The sequence below is a fragment of the Malania oleifera genome, chromosome 5, assembly GCF_029873635.1.
Source record: "Malania oleifera isolate guangnan ecotype guangnan chromosome 5, ASM2987363v1, whole genome shotgun sequence".
NCBI lineage: Eukaryota > Viridiplantae > Streptophyta > Magnoliopsida > Santalales > Ximeniaceae > Malania > Malania oleifera.
The window spans coordinates 26029182-26045575 of NC_080421.1; the positions used below are offsets into that span (position 1 = coordinate 26029182).

Here is a 16394-nt window from a genome sequence, read left to right on the forward strand (position 1 = left end):
TAAAAAACTAGCTTCCTAGTGGAAACAACAAATACCTTCTGCAGAATGTGTGGGCAAAACCCTAAAACAAGAGACCTATTCTTCAACTACAACAAAATCATAGATACATTGTAGAATTGCCTAGAGACTGAAAATTCAAGGTGTAGCTAAAAAATGGAATGGAAGCTTAGAAAAGCTCTTGCTCCTAGGGAACTTCCCCTTAGAAGAACTATGTAAGATAACTTGCATATAGTCATCTACTGTACCCAGAAGACAAGAACAGCCTAATACATGAGGGCATCCAATGTGACACTAAAAACACAACTAACAAAATATTTTTTGAGAAACGAGCAAGATGCACTTTCTTTGTTTTCCTATAATATGGCATGCACCCATTTATTGAAAGGAATTCTTTGTATTTATACCCATCATTAATAACAAAAATGTTGCTTACATTGTCCAAAAAAATTCCTAATGTATCCAAGTGAAACGAATGGTTTGCACACCTATACCTCCTTTCCCACACCAGCTCCCACCCACATGTCTTCTTGTTTCCCCTTCCCTAAAACAATCATAGATTTTATTTGCAAGCCTTTGATGTATAATTCTTGCATTGTTGAGATTCTTATTTCATCATAGCAACACCCCTTTGGCAAATTTGTGTTGGAATCAATTTTATTTATTTATTTATTTATTTATTTTGAGTTTTGGAGGGCAATCTAGATATGGATAAGCTTACAAATAGGTGGGAAATCGATGCAATTTCTAGAATGTAGCTAAATGTTCCTCATATTCATGTCTAGTGGTACATAAACACACTCTTACACTTTAGGAACAATATTCTTGAGTTGTCTTCAAAAATCTCCTTAGTCTATTAGACAATATATGTGTGCACATATATGCAAAACTTTGTGTTTAGGAAATGACATGCTTTTATCTTAAATGTTCATAGTTATTTCAATTTGCCTTTATATTTTTAGGGAGATTCTCAAATCACCTTGGTCTCATTGGAGAAGGAAACATGCACAAATTATAGGTAAGTCCATTTAATCTAGATTGAAAACTTTCGAATGGCAGAGTTGGGTTAAAGAAAGTTCAAGGCAGAGTATGTTATTAATTCTATGATTTAATTTAAATAGTGAAAATTTACTCTTGAGATGGATTTAATGTAACACTATTTATATTTGGATACTACTATCAAAATAAATGTAGAGGTCTGACCAAGTATTAATTTACTCTCATACTAAATTTAAGGTTTTTAATCCAAGTAAACGAGTAAAGATTTTGGTTTTCCTTCTTGGAGTGTAAGCATTTGCATCATATATTCAAATGATTTGATTTTCTTACCTTTTTAGAATTCATGACATAATCTTTGTAATCCTAGCACTCTACTACCTTCTAATTTTATATCCATTGTTTAAGATTTACTAGCATTGATGTGCAATGCAAATACATATGACCTACCCAAAAAGTTACAAATGAGGAGCGGGTGCCGCTACTATGATTTGTTTTCTGTCATTACAATTTTTTTTCCTATTATTTATACTTTTTCTCCCTTTCAAAGAATTTTTATGACTTTCTATCCTCATTTAGTCACAATGCAATTCTTGTAATATCTTTAAATTACCTACAACAATTTCCATAATGAAGTGCCACTCCCAATTCCTTGTCAACCATGACACAATTGCACGCAAGATATTGGTAGTGATGGATTTAAACAAGCATTAAATTATGAAAATAATTTATGTATGCTTGTTTGTCAATGTTTCATCTTTTTCAATAGTCACACCACGTAAAAATAAATAAATAAATAAATAAATAAATAAAAGAGGATAAATATTTGGACTTTGAAAATCTAGCCTTTGAGTTAGGGAGGGCATGTGATCCTCATCCCAAAGTCAAAATATTGGTTTTAATATGTTTTAATCCTATAATATCTCCTAGATGGATATCTTTGCAATCCTAGGGTTTTATTGGAAGGTACACTTCAAAAAATACATTAATCATAAGTTTAGGATCATCATTTCTCGTTTGCATTGGAGAAAAAAGAAAGTAGTTGTAATAGGGGTGCCATGTCCCCTCTATCGAAGTCATACCACATATGTTTCTAAAGAGTCAAATTACTTGAGCGACATAATTTTAATGAAAAAGACAAAGAATCACATGACATGCAGGTCTCTCACTACATTTGATCTGATCCATGAATCTAATCCCACATTAGAGAGCTTCCACACTACCTCCAAATTGGCAACCATTCCCTCTCTCCACTCTACTCTATATACCTTCTCATTTTCTTATCAAATTAGAGCTCCATATAACCCTAAAATTCCACCTAGGTGTTCAATATGAATGTCATGCGTAACGATCTTGGGCTCAACTCTGATGAGATATTGTCTGCTTTGACCCATTCGCCTCATGGGTTTGTCTTACAAAAGACGTCCCACTTAATTGGAACCTAAACCCTCCTTATAAGCACAAGATCTCCCTAATACACATTCGATGTAGTATTGTGATAAACTCTCCCATCCAATATCTGACGTCCTCGTCAACATGATTTTCCTAATATACATCCGATGCAAGTTCGTGACAGGCTCCCCTGTTCGATTTTTGACATCCCTGTTAGCGTGATTTCTCTAATACACATATTATGTGAGACCAAAATAGACCCTCTCATCCAATCTTTGACATCCTCATCAAAGTGACTTACACCTCTGTATAGGATCTACTCGTGTGATAATACCCTCAGAGCATATCCACTCATATGATAGTACCTTCAGGGAATGAGGTTCTAATACCAAATGTAACCATCTTGGCTCAACTCCGATGAGTTATTGTCCATTTTTCGTCCACTGACCTCACAGGTTTGTCCTATAAAAGGCGCCTCACTTAGTTGGAACTCAAATCCTCCTTATAAGCCTTAAATCTTCCTAATACACATCTGATATAGAACCACGACACCATGCTTAGAATGTTCTATACAAGAATATAAACTCTCTTTAAATGTTGATGAACTAAAATTTATTTTAGTTATTGAATAAGAAAGAATCATTGGCTTAAAATATTGCTCTATAGTTGGTACACTAGAGTAAAATGGATTTAAGAGAAATGAAACTATAACACTTTGGTAAATTTACCAAGGGTTATAGTTATAGTGATCTCCTATTCAACTACTTCAACTATTTCCGAAAACCTCATAGTGTTTTCAAGGCGTCCGAATATTCGACCATTTATGCATGATTTGATATCTTGTACATTGTCCCTTCACAACAGGTTTCGCAGATAAAAATCTTTTATTGGTCCACAAATTAACTTAAGTAAATCTGCAAACTCAATTCATTTATTCCTTCCCATTCTTATTCTTAATAACTATTTGAACTATGAATCGATTTATGACTCATCAATTAGAAAGAACTGCTCAAGGTACAAGTGATTCCCTCTCTCGCTACCCGTTGATCATCATACCTACTCCCTCATTCCATGTATGACAAACTTGTAAAATTGTAAAGACCAAATTTTATTTTATTCTTGCCTACTAAACAAATCAAAGATGGAGAGTCAATGAACACTTATTCTTGAGCATCTACAAAACAAGCATGCTCACGTCCCACGCAGGCCTAAACAGAATAGTTCTACTGTTTATGCAGTCCAACAACACCAAACTACCTTTTATTTTCATTGTTTGAGTTCTACACTCAATGCAAAATAAACTACATACATATCCCCGAAAAAAGTACAGGTGTGAGAAAATGTTAAGGCGAAAATTATGGGTCATTTGTGAATGCAAGTAAATGAATTATCATTTCTATTGTATATTTAATATATTTTATCTAACACAGCCCAGAAATTCATCTGACTAGCAACGCACGGAGAGAAAAAATATCCACCACGATTTCCATGGAAACATCACAAGACAATATATTAGAGAGAAATGCATAGAAAATCACTTTATACAACTCAGTTGCCAACACTGCACATTGAAAACAATTTTATATATAGGGAAAGAATTATACATCAACATGACACCTACTAATAAACCAAATTACTTCGTTATTTGAGCTTTAGAGAAAAAAAAAATGAAAAAAAAAAAAAATGAAAAATGAATAGTAAAACAATGAAACTATTACTTCCCTTCTCATTATCTTTGTTGGCCCAAAAAAAATTATATTGGAGAGCATTGATATTCTTCTGCAAATAACAAAGGGAAGGGATGGAATTGAGGATGAAGTATATATATCTATTGGAACAAATGGCTTCGTATAAAATCTGCAAAAGGAAATGTGGTTTTCACTCAGTCTAATGCATCTGTCTCCAGCGTTGGTACTACAGCAGAAGAAAGCTCGATGTGAGAAACACGAACAGCCCCAATCAGCCTCTCAGGCAATTCATCCGGAGTATTTGCCTGTAAACAGCGAGTATGCAACCATTTCATATAGCCTAGGACATACCAAAGGAACAACATGACACATGGAAAGGTTTTTAAAGGTACTCACCCTTGTCTGTATGTTTTAGTAGAACATAGGAAGAGAAAGAAGGGCAATTGTTGGAGTCATTCTATTCATTCACTTCCAAACCGCCCCATTTGAGGGTTTGAAATTGAGTTAGATGGGATGAAAAAGGAATTAGGAAATCTACGATTCCCCTTCACCATCTAAAAAATTACTCTCCGAAACAACACAGTAATTAAAACCTCTCCTTCCACTCCCTTCCCCTCCTCACAAGCATATGGTTAGGTATCCAGCAAACAATAGAAGGTTCCTTTACAATGCACTCTGCTGTTCCTACTTTTTTATTATTATATTATAAACTTTCTGAAACCTAATCATCAATTTTTAGGACAATGCTAACCATATATATTCCTGCTTCTTAACTACTACAATGCCTTCAAAATTATGGTTGATAAAACATCAAAAACAATGAAATGTGCCCAAGCAATGGCAAAATTGTTATATAAATGAGAAAAGCTATTTTCAGTCCAAATATTAAGGCCATATGCGGGCCTTTGTGCAACACACTACTCGAAAATAAGGGATGAATGAAAAACGTCACCAAAGAAAAGATACATTAATGCCTTCATTTGGCATTTCATAGTCTAGGAACAGAACTCATTTAAAAATCATGCATTTAAAGTCGTCAAATTTCGGGAGTTCCTTGCTCTATGTTTGGGAGAGGCATTGGGTGATTTGTGTGAATTGGACAAACTGTAATACAAAATTGTATTGAATTTTGTCCAAATCCACCCATATCCAAATTCAAGACTCGAAATCCAAACTCCCACACTGCAGCATTGATAGATTGGTTGGGCATTCTTTCTAGCATTAAAAGGCTTGAAAAACCTGAATTTTTCATGGAGGAAATGTTACATGACTGATGTATTTAACCTATGATGATTGTGCATAATGATTTGTTTGACCATAATCCCAAATGATTCCCATTACCCTGCCAAAATGTTCGTAGAATCATTCATGACTTGCTACAGGCACTCCCCAATGAGCAGAAGTTTAGATGATCTTGTTTTTCAAGAACATTACCTGTACAAGAAAAGCCATGTCAACCACCAGTGACGTAATTACACCACATACAAGCCCCAAAACTCCATTGGCAACAGTAGAAGAGCCAATGTCAACATCAATCTGCAGCAAGATAAGCTATGTTACCCCATGTAGGTGTCATGTGAAACATCTCAAAATGTAACATCAATAACCAAGAAATTTAGAAGGAATTTTACTTCCAAATAGTCATGACCACGTATATAGTTGCAATCGACCGCTTTTCCCAATAAACAGGGAGTGCTTCCAACACTCTGCCGCACAATCCATGAACCCTGCAGATATGTTCGTCAGAATGGAAGAAAAATGGACAGCAGAAAATAGAGCTAAAAGGAACACCCTAGTCAAGATTTCCACTAAAAGAGGGGCACATTGCTGGTTCTAAGATCAACCCCATATTACAGATGAATTAAAAATGGATCCCAATTATTTATTTCCAACCAATGAATTTTTTCACAATTGAATTTCTATATTCACCAGATTGGTAATGAAATAAACATTGGAAACTTGACGATTTACTTATCTCTCTATATTCTATATATAAACCAAAACACAACCCAAGAAGCACGATCAAATTCATATAATGTGATAGATGTACATGTCAATATGTAAAAGTGAGTGTATTGCAGCAAGGTGATCCTTCAATGGGAAATTCAGAATCAACAGAATTTACATATGAGAAGAGTGTGAACTGCCTCAAATAGCCCTCACAGCCCAATTTGAGCACTCTTCCAAATTTAAGAAAATTGAGGCACACACCTTGGGAACTGACGGAATAAGCTTCAGCCTACTATTACGGAACTCATCATCGCCATTGACAAACCGTTGCAAGAGGGATCCAGTTACTAATTCTTTTGTCACAAAATAAAATACCATACTGTAGTGTGTTGAACCAGGTACCTGTCAGAATACAATATTACTCCTCTAGCAGCTTCCTGAAGTGGCAAGCCTGAAGTTCAGAATAAACTCAAGAAAGCAACTTACTTGCAGATTTATGGCTATAGAGAAAAGTCCTTTTTCTGAAGCAACCTACACAGTTTCATAAACAAGGTCCAAAGACACATTAGGGCATATATGAAGGCATATATTTTGTACTATGTTTATATGCAGAAGACCAATTTTTATAGATGATAAGACAGTCATTCAGCTTTCCTATGCGACAACAACAAAGAAATCCACAGTTTGATCCATATAATTAATAATTATAGATAAGCACCCAGCACACAATACTCCCATCTTATTTCAAGGATCTAGAAATAATGCATAAAAATTTCAGCAAATAATAGAGAATAATAGCCTCTAACCGTAAATGCAATTAGCACCTGTTATATATGTTAGAAATTATCAGTGTATAGAACACCACATTTAGGACTGCATTACTATATTCATCATCATCGTCGTCAATCCTCTTTTGCTTTCTCTTCTTCAGATCTAAAACCATTGGCCATGGATGTTCTCCATTCATTCTTTTATAATTTTTTGGGAGCAAATTTTAAAAATAATGTTGCAAGGCTGCAAGCGTGAAACTCAATCCACACAGAGGGCCATACTCACACAGGGTGAGGGAGAAAAACTCAGTTACAATAGAAAAGATTCCAAGAGAAACATATAAAGTACAATGGTACGTGCAGTTCACACAATTCTCCCACGTTCAAATTTTTACAGAAAATCTCCACATGCAAAAGCTGGCCTTTTCAGATGAAAAGAAACTAGCCACCAATCTTCAACTTCCACGAGAAAGCTTATAATATGCCACATAAAAAAGTAATACTTGATCTCCAACTTCCAAGCTTGTTCAAATTATAGATCTTCCAATCTCAAAATCAAAATAATAATCTTTAAAGGTGACAAAATAAGAAGGCATATCCATAAAAGGACAAAAAAAAAGAAGAAGAAGATATTAGTTACAAAAGAAAAATACCAAAGAAATAAAAATGCTCCCAGAACTCTCTCCCATGTGAAGATCTTTGCTGAAAATCTCCACAGGCCAGCTTACTTTCTCTATTGTACAGATACTCAAACCTTCAACTTCCTTAGGAAAGCTTGTAGTATTCCACTTCACAAAAATATATTTGATCTCCAACCACTAAACTTGTTCAAATAACAGCTCATCCAATCTCTTAAACCTCAATCAACAAAATAGTCTTTAAAGATGGCACTCAATAAGGAGACATACTTGTACTCCTATTTGATCCAAACAGTAGTTTATTTCCATCGCATTGAGATGTACGCCCTCACAAATATTTAAGCTTCTCCCCACCTTTTTTAACATAAGAGACTTATAACTCTCTACCTTTTTAAAAGAACCCAAAGTCTAAGGTCAGAAAATGCACAAACAAGGTCAGGTACAAAAGCACACATCACCTCCATCCCCGATCAAATAAAGTTGCTTTTAATGAAATTAATTCATAACCCTAAAAGGTTTCAAAATAAACCAATATACTTATAAAAAACAAAATAAAAGCGCCATCTGCAGATGGTAACTGTAAAACTTCAAATGAAAAATTAGCTTGCCACAGAACTACTTCTCAGCAGTATGAATCTATGTTAAACGTTATCCTACATCTCTCATATTGAGCAATGGGAAACAAGCTCGAATTTATTACAATTTTATCATATGTTTAACATTGAGGACTAGTCTAGTCTTGACCCAAGGATACAGGTGTTACACCAAACCTCAATGCCACAAGTTCACATGAAAACCACCTCTCCAGATGTGGAGGTGATTCATGCCCTTCTGAGACCTCCAATATGGGGTAAGCCTTGTTTTATAAGAAATTTATGACAGACAAGAGATACAAAACCAAATCAATACATGAAAAATAGGATTAGATATTCTCTTTTATTGCTAGAGAACTAAGAAATAACAGGGAAAAAAAAAACCCCTCAATACAAAACAAAGCTTTCTGAGCTAGCCAAACATTCAAACAATTCACTAAAAGCCCACAAAGAAAAAGCAAAACTATAATATAGCATGGAAGCATTTTTCCCTAGATGTTGCATTTTCTATCTGCATAACATTGTAAACAACTTAACCCCCTTACAAATATTTTTAATTTAGACTTTTCTTATTGACTTGATGCGGACAACAATTGCTTTCTAGGTCATTATATGATGAGGCTCTACACTGTATTTCAGAGAATTTTTTATATATGACGTTCATCTACATGGATCACTAGAAGCACCAAGCCCAGCATCGTTCCTCAATTTCACCCACAAAGATACCCATATGCTTAGGGGTAATTTATTTAATTAGAAATTTAATGCATCACAAAAGCATAAAGCTGAGGGCAATAATAGTTACAATAATTCTCTTGACAAGGACTAGAAGGAATGCATCTGCAACCAGGGAGCATGCTAATGATGGGGAACAAAAAATATCACTGATCTTTCACACTAGTTATGGGCATTTTTAACTCCAAATATAATGCAATAGCATGCCAAAAACCAATACGTTAATCATGTCATATTCATTAAATTGTTTACTCAATTGATTTATTCATTCAGATGGACATCAGATAATAAGCATTCACCACATGATTACAGAAAGGCATCCATGGATGCAGCAAGAGGGTCTTGACAATCTTTCATGCTAGAACTAGTGCACATCCAATGGGCATCCATGCGCAAAACATATTGGAAAATAGAGTAGGATTTAGTGGGGTTTGCTCAAGTATGCGGGTCTTCACAAATCAAATGAATGTGCATCTTAAAGTAATTATCGGTAACTGATGAGTTAAATAGAGATGTATTGCCATTTGACGGAAAGATATTATGAACTATGTGAAGCACTAGCAATTAAATAGCTAGGGGTTTCTCATACCACCACTACAGAATTATTTTCAACAATAGATTGGATATTTTATTGCATTAGATGTGAAAAAATTACTACACCTTGGATTTTAATAGCAATTGATAATATGCAGATGACACCGTACAAAAAGAAAACAAACAGCTTCTGGACATTTATAGCACCGCAGCATAGAAGATGGTAGACAGCACTGTGTTTGTGTGGGCACTAAATGCATAGAAAGTGGAGGGGAAAGAGTTCTATAATACTTACTTGTACTGCACAGCCTCGCCGCCTGGCAACATGATCCATCCGTTTTGTGTCCTTAAACCAGTCAACAGCAACAAGATCCATAAGATGCTTCCCTGCAGGAATCTTTCAATAGGTGGTCCAAACAATGCAAATTAGAACAAATTATAAAAATGAAAAATAAAAAAATTGCCCTAAGACATTGCTCACAACCCAAGAGGGTATGTAAACAATGGAAGATCAGGTTACCTTTGATTTATCGTAACAAAAATGCTTGCTACGAACTCTGAAATTGTTCGCATCAGAAATTCTCCAGCAATCACGAGCATTATCGCGATCATCACGCCGTAAGTTACCAGAAAAACAGGACAAATCAATTTGATTTGTTGTTTCTTCTTCCAAGGCTTCCATGCAAGAAAAACATTGTCATGAGAAAATCTACTTGATATCATTGTCAACAACAAACATCAAATGCCATATAAATAGAAAAAAATCAAATTTGATTCCCATCTACCTGTTCTGTTGACTTCATTCTCAAGCCTAGTTGGGTATGCCTGAAAAATGAGCAACACTCATTCTCAGAAAGTATGGAAAATCAAACCAACATGCTTTTGAAAAGATAAGAGAAAAACAGAAGACTAGAGAGAGAGAGAGAGAGAGAGAAATGAAAGGGCAACACGAGCCTCTTGTTCTGCCTCAGCTATTGGAAATTCTTCGTCATCATCAGAGTATTCATCCATCATGACAGAAATTCTGCCAGCAGCATTCATGTGATCCAGAGAGGTAGGATGAACGGAAGAATCCTGGGGTTTTTTACCATTCTTTGAAGAAACAGAAGCTGAGGACATATTGACCATAAGTGGCATTCTTGGAGGGGCATTCCTTTCATCTGTTTGAGAAAACCATTCACGTAGTCCTGTCACAGTGGGGGAGAAAAACAGAGACAGAGAGAGAGAGAAGGATGCTATTAGCCATAGGGAAAGTGACTGATTTAAAAGCAAAAAAAATCCCTTCAAATGACAAACATGGGATGGGAAAAAAATGTTTAAAACTTCACACCCTTCTAGTTGTTTCTCCCATACATGGGAATTTTTTTGGAATGAGTGCTGCTTGCCCTAACGAAGCCCTATATTTTTTTTTAACAGGAAAATTGTGACAAAATTTTCATACAAAATCAAGAGTATCATTGCACCCCACTTTATGTGTCACTTTTTCCCACTGTTTAATATATTATCCCCTTAAAGATCAGTCATTTGGCTACTTATAACAGTTATCATCAAAATAAAATCATATTAAAAATGAATGCTGAGAATCTGAAAAAGCTAGTGTTATTCAATTTCTCATATTCCAGTAATGAGTTCATACTGTGGCAGGCTATAAAATTCTTTCAAGTTTGCAAATGCAAGAAAAAACAGATTCTACACAGCCATTTCTTCGATGTACAAATTTTAACGCACTTTTTAACAGCTAACAAGCTGTTAATAAACTAAAAAAAAAACGGGGGGTATTGCTTTGATAGTTTAATTGTAAATCTCACGTGTCCTGCTTGTATCCACAGTATTCCTCCGCCATAAGTGAGGGCTATCAGTAAAATTGGAGTTCTTCGAAAAAAAAAAAAAAAAAGTGAATTTTTTTATAATTTAAAACTTCTAAAAAACTATAAAGAAATTATAAAAAAATTAAATAGCATAAAGGGTATTTTGAGATAGTTGTAGATTGTTATAGGGGTATTTTTGGATAATTATGAGCATGGTCTTAAATCGCGGTTGCAGGTAGCGTAACGTAACGGTAACAGGTGTCACGGGAAGCAGGAGTAGCGGATGTTACATAATGGGAAGTGGGTGTAACGGCCGTGAATTTTTTTGAAGCATGCACAACCTTGTGCATATTAGCATACTTGCATGTTTTAAACTTTTAGCCCTTCTTAGAAATGTATTTTGGATCCTTCAGTTAGAGTAACTAAGTTATTTGGTAAGGGCAACAAGTTTACATTTGTTTTAAACCACCATTGATAGAAAAATTATGTGTGTGTGTGTGTGTGTGTGTGTATTTATACTTCTCATTGTTCTCATCAATGATAAATTCTTATGTGTTAAATTAATTAATAAAACAAAATACATCATACACTCCATTAATCTATTAGACACATAAGACAAACGAATAATACAAATATAAACTAGCTTAAAAAGAAAGAAGGTTGAAGTTAAAAAAATAGAACATAAATATCACATTACTAATATTATCAAAATAAAATATTTTCCTAATAAGTTAGTATTTTTAAATTGTTAATTAATGCATCTATTGTGAGTATTTAAAGAAATAGTAAATTTGTATCATTGTCATCCTCATTATAATCTTTCCTCCCTCTCACCACATGGTATATTGAGAATGATTTATGAAAGAGAGGAGAAAAGCAAAAAGAAAAAGTAAAAAATAAAATAATTTTTTTGGTGTAACAGTCCTGTAGCGGTTACATAACGGCCGTAGCAGCCTTTACGTAACAGCCGCTACAGCCATGATTTTTCTTCCCACCGATTTTGCAGTGTAAAGGTATCGGTAACCTAAAAATCCGTTACATAACGGAGTTACGTAACGGTCGTGATTAAAACCATGATTATGAGTAGTCATTATAGGGATAAATTTGACATAATTATAAGGATATTTTAGAATAGTTGTGGTTAGTTAAAGGTGTATTTTGCAATAATCATTGGTAGTTATAAAGATAAATATGACATTTTTAAAAGATGACACCAAAGGGAGAATCCCCTTTATTGTATTAGAAAGAAATAAATAAAAGGAAAATAAGATGTATAACCTCCACTCCATACCCAACCTTTCGCCCACAATTTCATTTCCTTTTGTGGAAAGAAAAAGGGAAGGCTGAAGGATATTCAGGCAGGCACCCCCGCGCGCGCGCGCGGGGAGTGGGGATGGGGGGAAGTGATCTCTCCACAGTAACCTTCCAAATTCAAACATGCATGAATCAAAGATAAGAACTCACCAGCAACACTATTTAACATCTGAAGAAGGCAATGTTGCTGAAATGATGAAATGTAACCCACACCCCACCCTTTCAGATCAATTTGCATAAGATGCTGCACCTGTGCTCTAGGTCTTCCATTTCGAGGTTTTAAGGGGGAAATGTTATAGCCTCCACCTGAGAGTATCAGAACACTGTTGGTAACATATCTTAATGTACATTAAAATAAACTGAAGGTTTCTAGCATTTTAAAATTCTTAACCGGAACAACGAAAGAAGATAAGGCACAAAACTTACTTTCAATATGTGCTCGTACAAATCCTGGTTGGGGACCACAGTTCTCATGCTCCCTCGAACAAAATAATACAACTGCACAATAATAAAAATACCTTCTGTATATTTCAAGAGTACCAACAAAAACTGAAGTGAATTGACAAGATGTCGACAAACCAAACACTTTACCATAGCTTCCATCATCATTACGACGCCAATAACGCACATAACAAAGGTCACGGGGCCACACAAACCTGAAAAGACAAGGATCAGAGAAATCAACAATTGATCAATGCCACAAACAAATTAATAAATATACGAAATGGGGGGCTTTCACGGTAGTCACATAACTAATCACTTTGTCAAGAACATGAGAGATCAAGGCATCAGAGATACTAAATTTCTATTTTTATGGGAATTTTGAAGGTTTGAAAATACAGAAATTTCGGCAAAAATTTTGATAACAATCTCCAGTTCAATTTAGATCTAAAAATACTGAGAAATATAATTAACATATGAAAAAATATTTTATGAAATGTTGGAAACTGTCGACTGATATATTAATGTATGATATTGAGTCAGATTATTGGAAATGGAACACAGGATGTGAAATGCATGATTTGTAGGGAGTAAATTGCATGGGCTGCTAACCATAAAAATTATCAGTTCTAGTTTTATCCAAGAATTAGCCTAAATCACTACACCCAGACTTAGGAGATTATCAAAATCATTGTCAATATCACATCATTCATAGTCAACGTACCACACCATGTATCATTACACAATTAGTGTAAAATCCTGTAAATTTAAGATATAATTGCATAACATGTTTTCTTTATAATCAACACAATTACAATTATTTTGAAACATCATCAAAAATTTAAATTTTAATTATATATAATTTTTATGATGGCAGACAGCAAGGACGGCGTTTTAAATAGGGAGAGGGAGAAGAAAATAGGAGACATTCTGAAATTAAAGTCAAATTGCAAAAATTAAACCAACATACAGCTACCAATGTATTTGAAGCCTAAGGTTACCTAAAACAAATAATTACAAATATAAATCAGCATAACAGGAAACTACACAACACCAAAAGCCTAATTCAAGCATCCTAATGTCCTTAATATGTGCCTGACTATGTACCAGAATAGGTAGCCTAAATGATGACAGCAGTCCTCTGTGATACTCCACCGACTTAAAGGAACTCAACTCTGGAGGTAGTGGAGAGTGACTGCAAGTATGACTCTCAACCCCTTAGCAGCACTCTCATAATCATCTTCCATTAGTCATATAGCATCAGAAACGGGACAATCTCTCCATTGGATAAAATTTCATCGAAAATCATCATGAGTGAAGCCATGAACTTGTCAATTGAAATATCATCATCAATGTTGTGTGGCTGAGAAATCAGAGGAGCCTAAGGAACTAAAAAAAAGGGCAGCCCGGTGCACAAAGCTCCCGCATATGCGAGGTCTGAGGAAGGGACTATGGAACCTAAGTTAGCACTAGAAGATAAAACAGGAGGCTCAAATGTGCCTCAGCGATGTATCAAGTCCACCCATTGAAAACTGGACTAATGGTCATTTATTATACGAATAAGAGCAATATGTATTGGATCCAAGTTTCTTAAAGATGTAGAATGGGCCAATGGTGTGGCCATGGAGCGTCCTAATGTCAACGGAACAGCAAACAGCAAAGCAAAAGATTTCTTTCCTTACTTCAGCCCACAATTAGTTCCTTATTTCTCAATTCATTATTTTGTACAATTAGCGTATATTTAGTCTACATGTATAGGACTAAACAGATTGTAGTTTACAAGAATCATGCTAGAACTTATTTACTTTCCATGCATAGCATTCTTGTAAAGTTTATATATAATATACATAACTCAAGGCCAAACCATTCAGCCATTCACACAATACTTTGACATGGTATCAGAGCCAGCCGACTGCTAAGTTTTTTTTCCCTTTCGAATTTTTTTGTCTTCTCAGTTTCAGAGGTGTCTCTCGTTTCTGTGGCTGTTGTGGTTTTTTTCTTCTCTTCTGGAATTTTTTTGTTCTCTGTTCTTTTGGTATTTCTGTGGCTGAGTGGCTGTCGGAACAGCAGGTTTTCTGAGTTGCCATTTATTTTAGTGCAGGCAACAGCTTTCTGTTGCTGTTTCTGGTGCTTCTCTGTCTCAGCACAGCAGGTTTCTGTCCTTGTGATTCTCGGCACAGCAGGCAACAGCTTTCAGTTGTGGTTTCTGGTGTTTCCCTGTCTCAGCACAGCAAGTTTCTGTCCTTGTGATTCTCGGCACAACAGGTTTCTTGGTTCAAGATTTATTTTTCAGTGCAGGAAGATTAGTCTTGGTTCTCTCTGGTGCTGTTTCTGGTGCCTCTCTGTCCTTGTGATTCTCAGCACAGCAGGTTTTTTGCTTCAAGATTTATTTTTTAGTGCAGGCAGGTTGTTCTTGGTTTTCTTTGTACCTGTGTTGATTTATTTTTGGGCTTCTAGATTTTCTGGTAACTCCGCCTGTGATGCACTTAATGTCCAAATTTTTTCACACACAGCCGGTCCCAAACCCGGGTAAAGGAGGAGGGTTGCGTTAGGTAGCTGACAGCCAGCGTAAAATTTATCAAATCACTATGATATGAATCCTTACCGAATCTTTGCTGGGGCGTCCCCTACGAGCGATGCGTTGCACTTGAACCACCTTAGTGTAGCGAAATGTGGGCGAGGGTGGGCTAGGTCATCACCCCGAAGTGACACGCCGTGTCGGTGCCCGGGTACGATGTCAAATATGTGAAGGTTCTTACATCATTTTGGACGTGGGCAAGTAAAGACGTTAGTTCAGGAAACTAGGATTAGATTAGCAACTTGGAATATAGGGGCACTTACGGGTAAAAACATGGAAATTGTTGATACAATGATTAGAAGAAGAATTAATATAATTTGCCTTCAAGAAACTAAGTGGGTGGGGGAGAAAGCTAGAGAAATCAATAAATCAGGATTTAAACTTTGGTACACTGGAAAAGAAAAACACAAGAATGAAGTAGCCATTATTATAGACAAACACTTAAAAGATATCGTTGTGGATGTAACTAGAGTAAGGGATAGAATTATAAAAATCAAGATGGTATCAGGACAAGAGATAATAAATATCATTAGTGCTTATGCTCCTCAAGTTAGCTTGACAGAAAATCTTAAGAGACAATTTTGGGAAGATATGGATAGCATTATACAAGGCATACCAGGGACTGAGAAAATATTTATAGGAAGAGATCTGAATGGACACATTGGAAGAGATAATAAAAATTATAAGAGGGTGTATAGAGGATATGAATATAGAGACAAAAATGAGTCTGGGAGATGATCTTAGACTTTTCTATGTCATATGAGTTTAGTATAATGAATACTTGCTTTAAGAAGAGAGAAGAACACTTAATAACCTTTAAAAGTGGACAAAATAGAAGTCAAATAGATTTTTTTTTTAACTAGAAGGGTAGATCGTTTATCATGCAAAGATTGTAAAGTTATTCCAAATGAAAGTCTAACCACACAACATAGAGTCTTAGTGTTAAATATATGTATTAAA

The 16394-nt window shown here is 35.3% G+C and overlaps 1 protein-coding gene across 3 annotated transcripts in view; it reads right to left on the reverse strand.

The window, feature by feature from the left end:
* Positions 1 to 3953: 3953 nt before the first annotated feature.
* Positions 3954 to 16394, reverse strand: part of LOC131155001 (protein ENHANCED DISEASE RESISTANCE 2) — a 75269-nt gene continuing 62828 nt past the window's right edge. For all 3 annotated transcript variants that reach the window (XM_058107874.1, XM_058107875.1, XM_058107873.1), the window contains exons 11-22: positions 13007 to 13071; positions 12842 to 12913; positions 12566 to 12721; positions 10248 to 10480; positions 10079 to 10118; positions 9814 to 9968; positions 9589 to 9690; positions 6510 to 6554; positions 6285 to 6425; positions 5705 to 5800; positions 5508 to 5609; positions 3954 to 4378 (exon numbers count right to left, since the gene is read on the reverse strand). In XM_058107874.1, coding sequence (XP_057963857.1) covers positions 4268 to 4378; positions 5508 to 5609; positions 5705 to 5800; positions 6285 to 6425; positions 6510 to 6554; positions 9589 to 9690; positions 9814 to 9968; positions 10079 to 10118; positions 10248 to 10480; positions 12566 to 12721; positions 12842 to 12913; positions 13007 to 13071 — 1318 coding nt within the window. In that variant the 3' untranslated portion in view covers positions 3954 to 4267. The remainder of the gene's footprint in view (positions 4379 to 5507; positions 5610 to 5704; positions 5801 to 6284; positions 6426 to 6509; positions 6555 to 9588; positions 9691 to 9813; positions 9969 to 10078; positions 10119 to 10247; positions 10481 to 12565; positions 12722 to 12841; positions 12914 to 13006; positions 13072 to 16394) is intronic.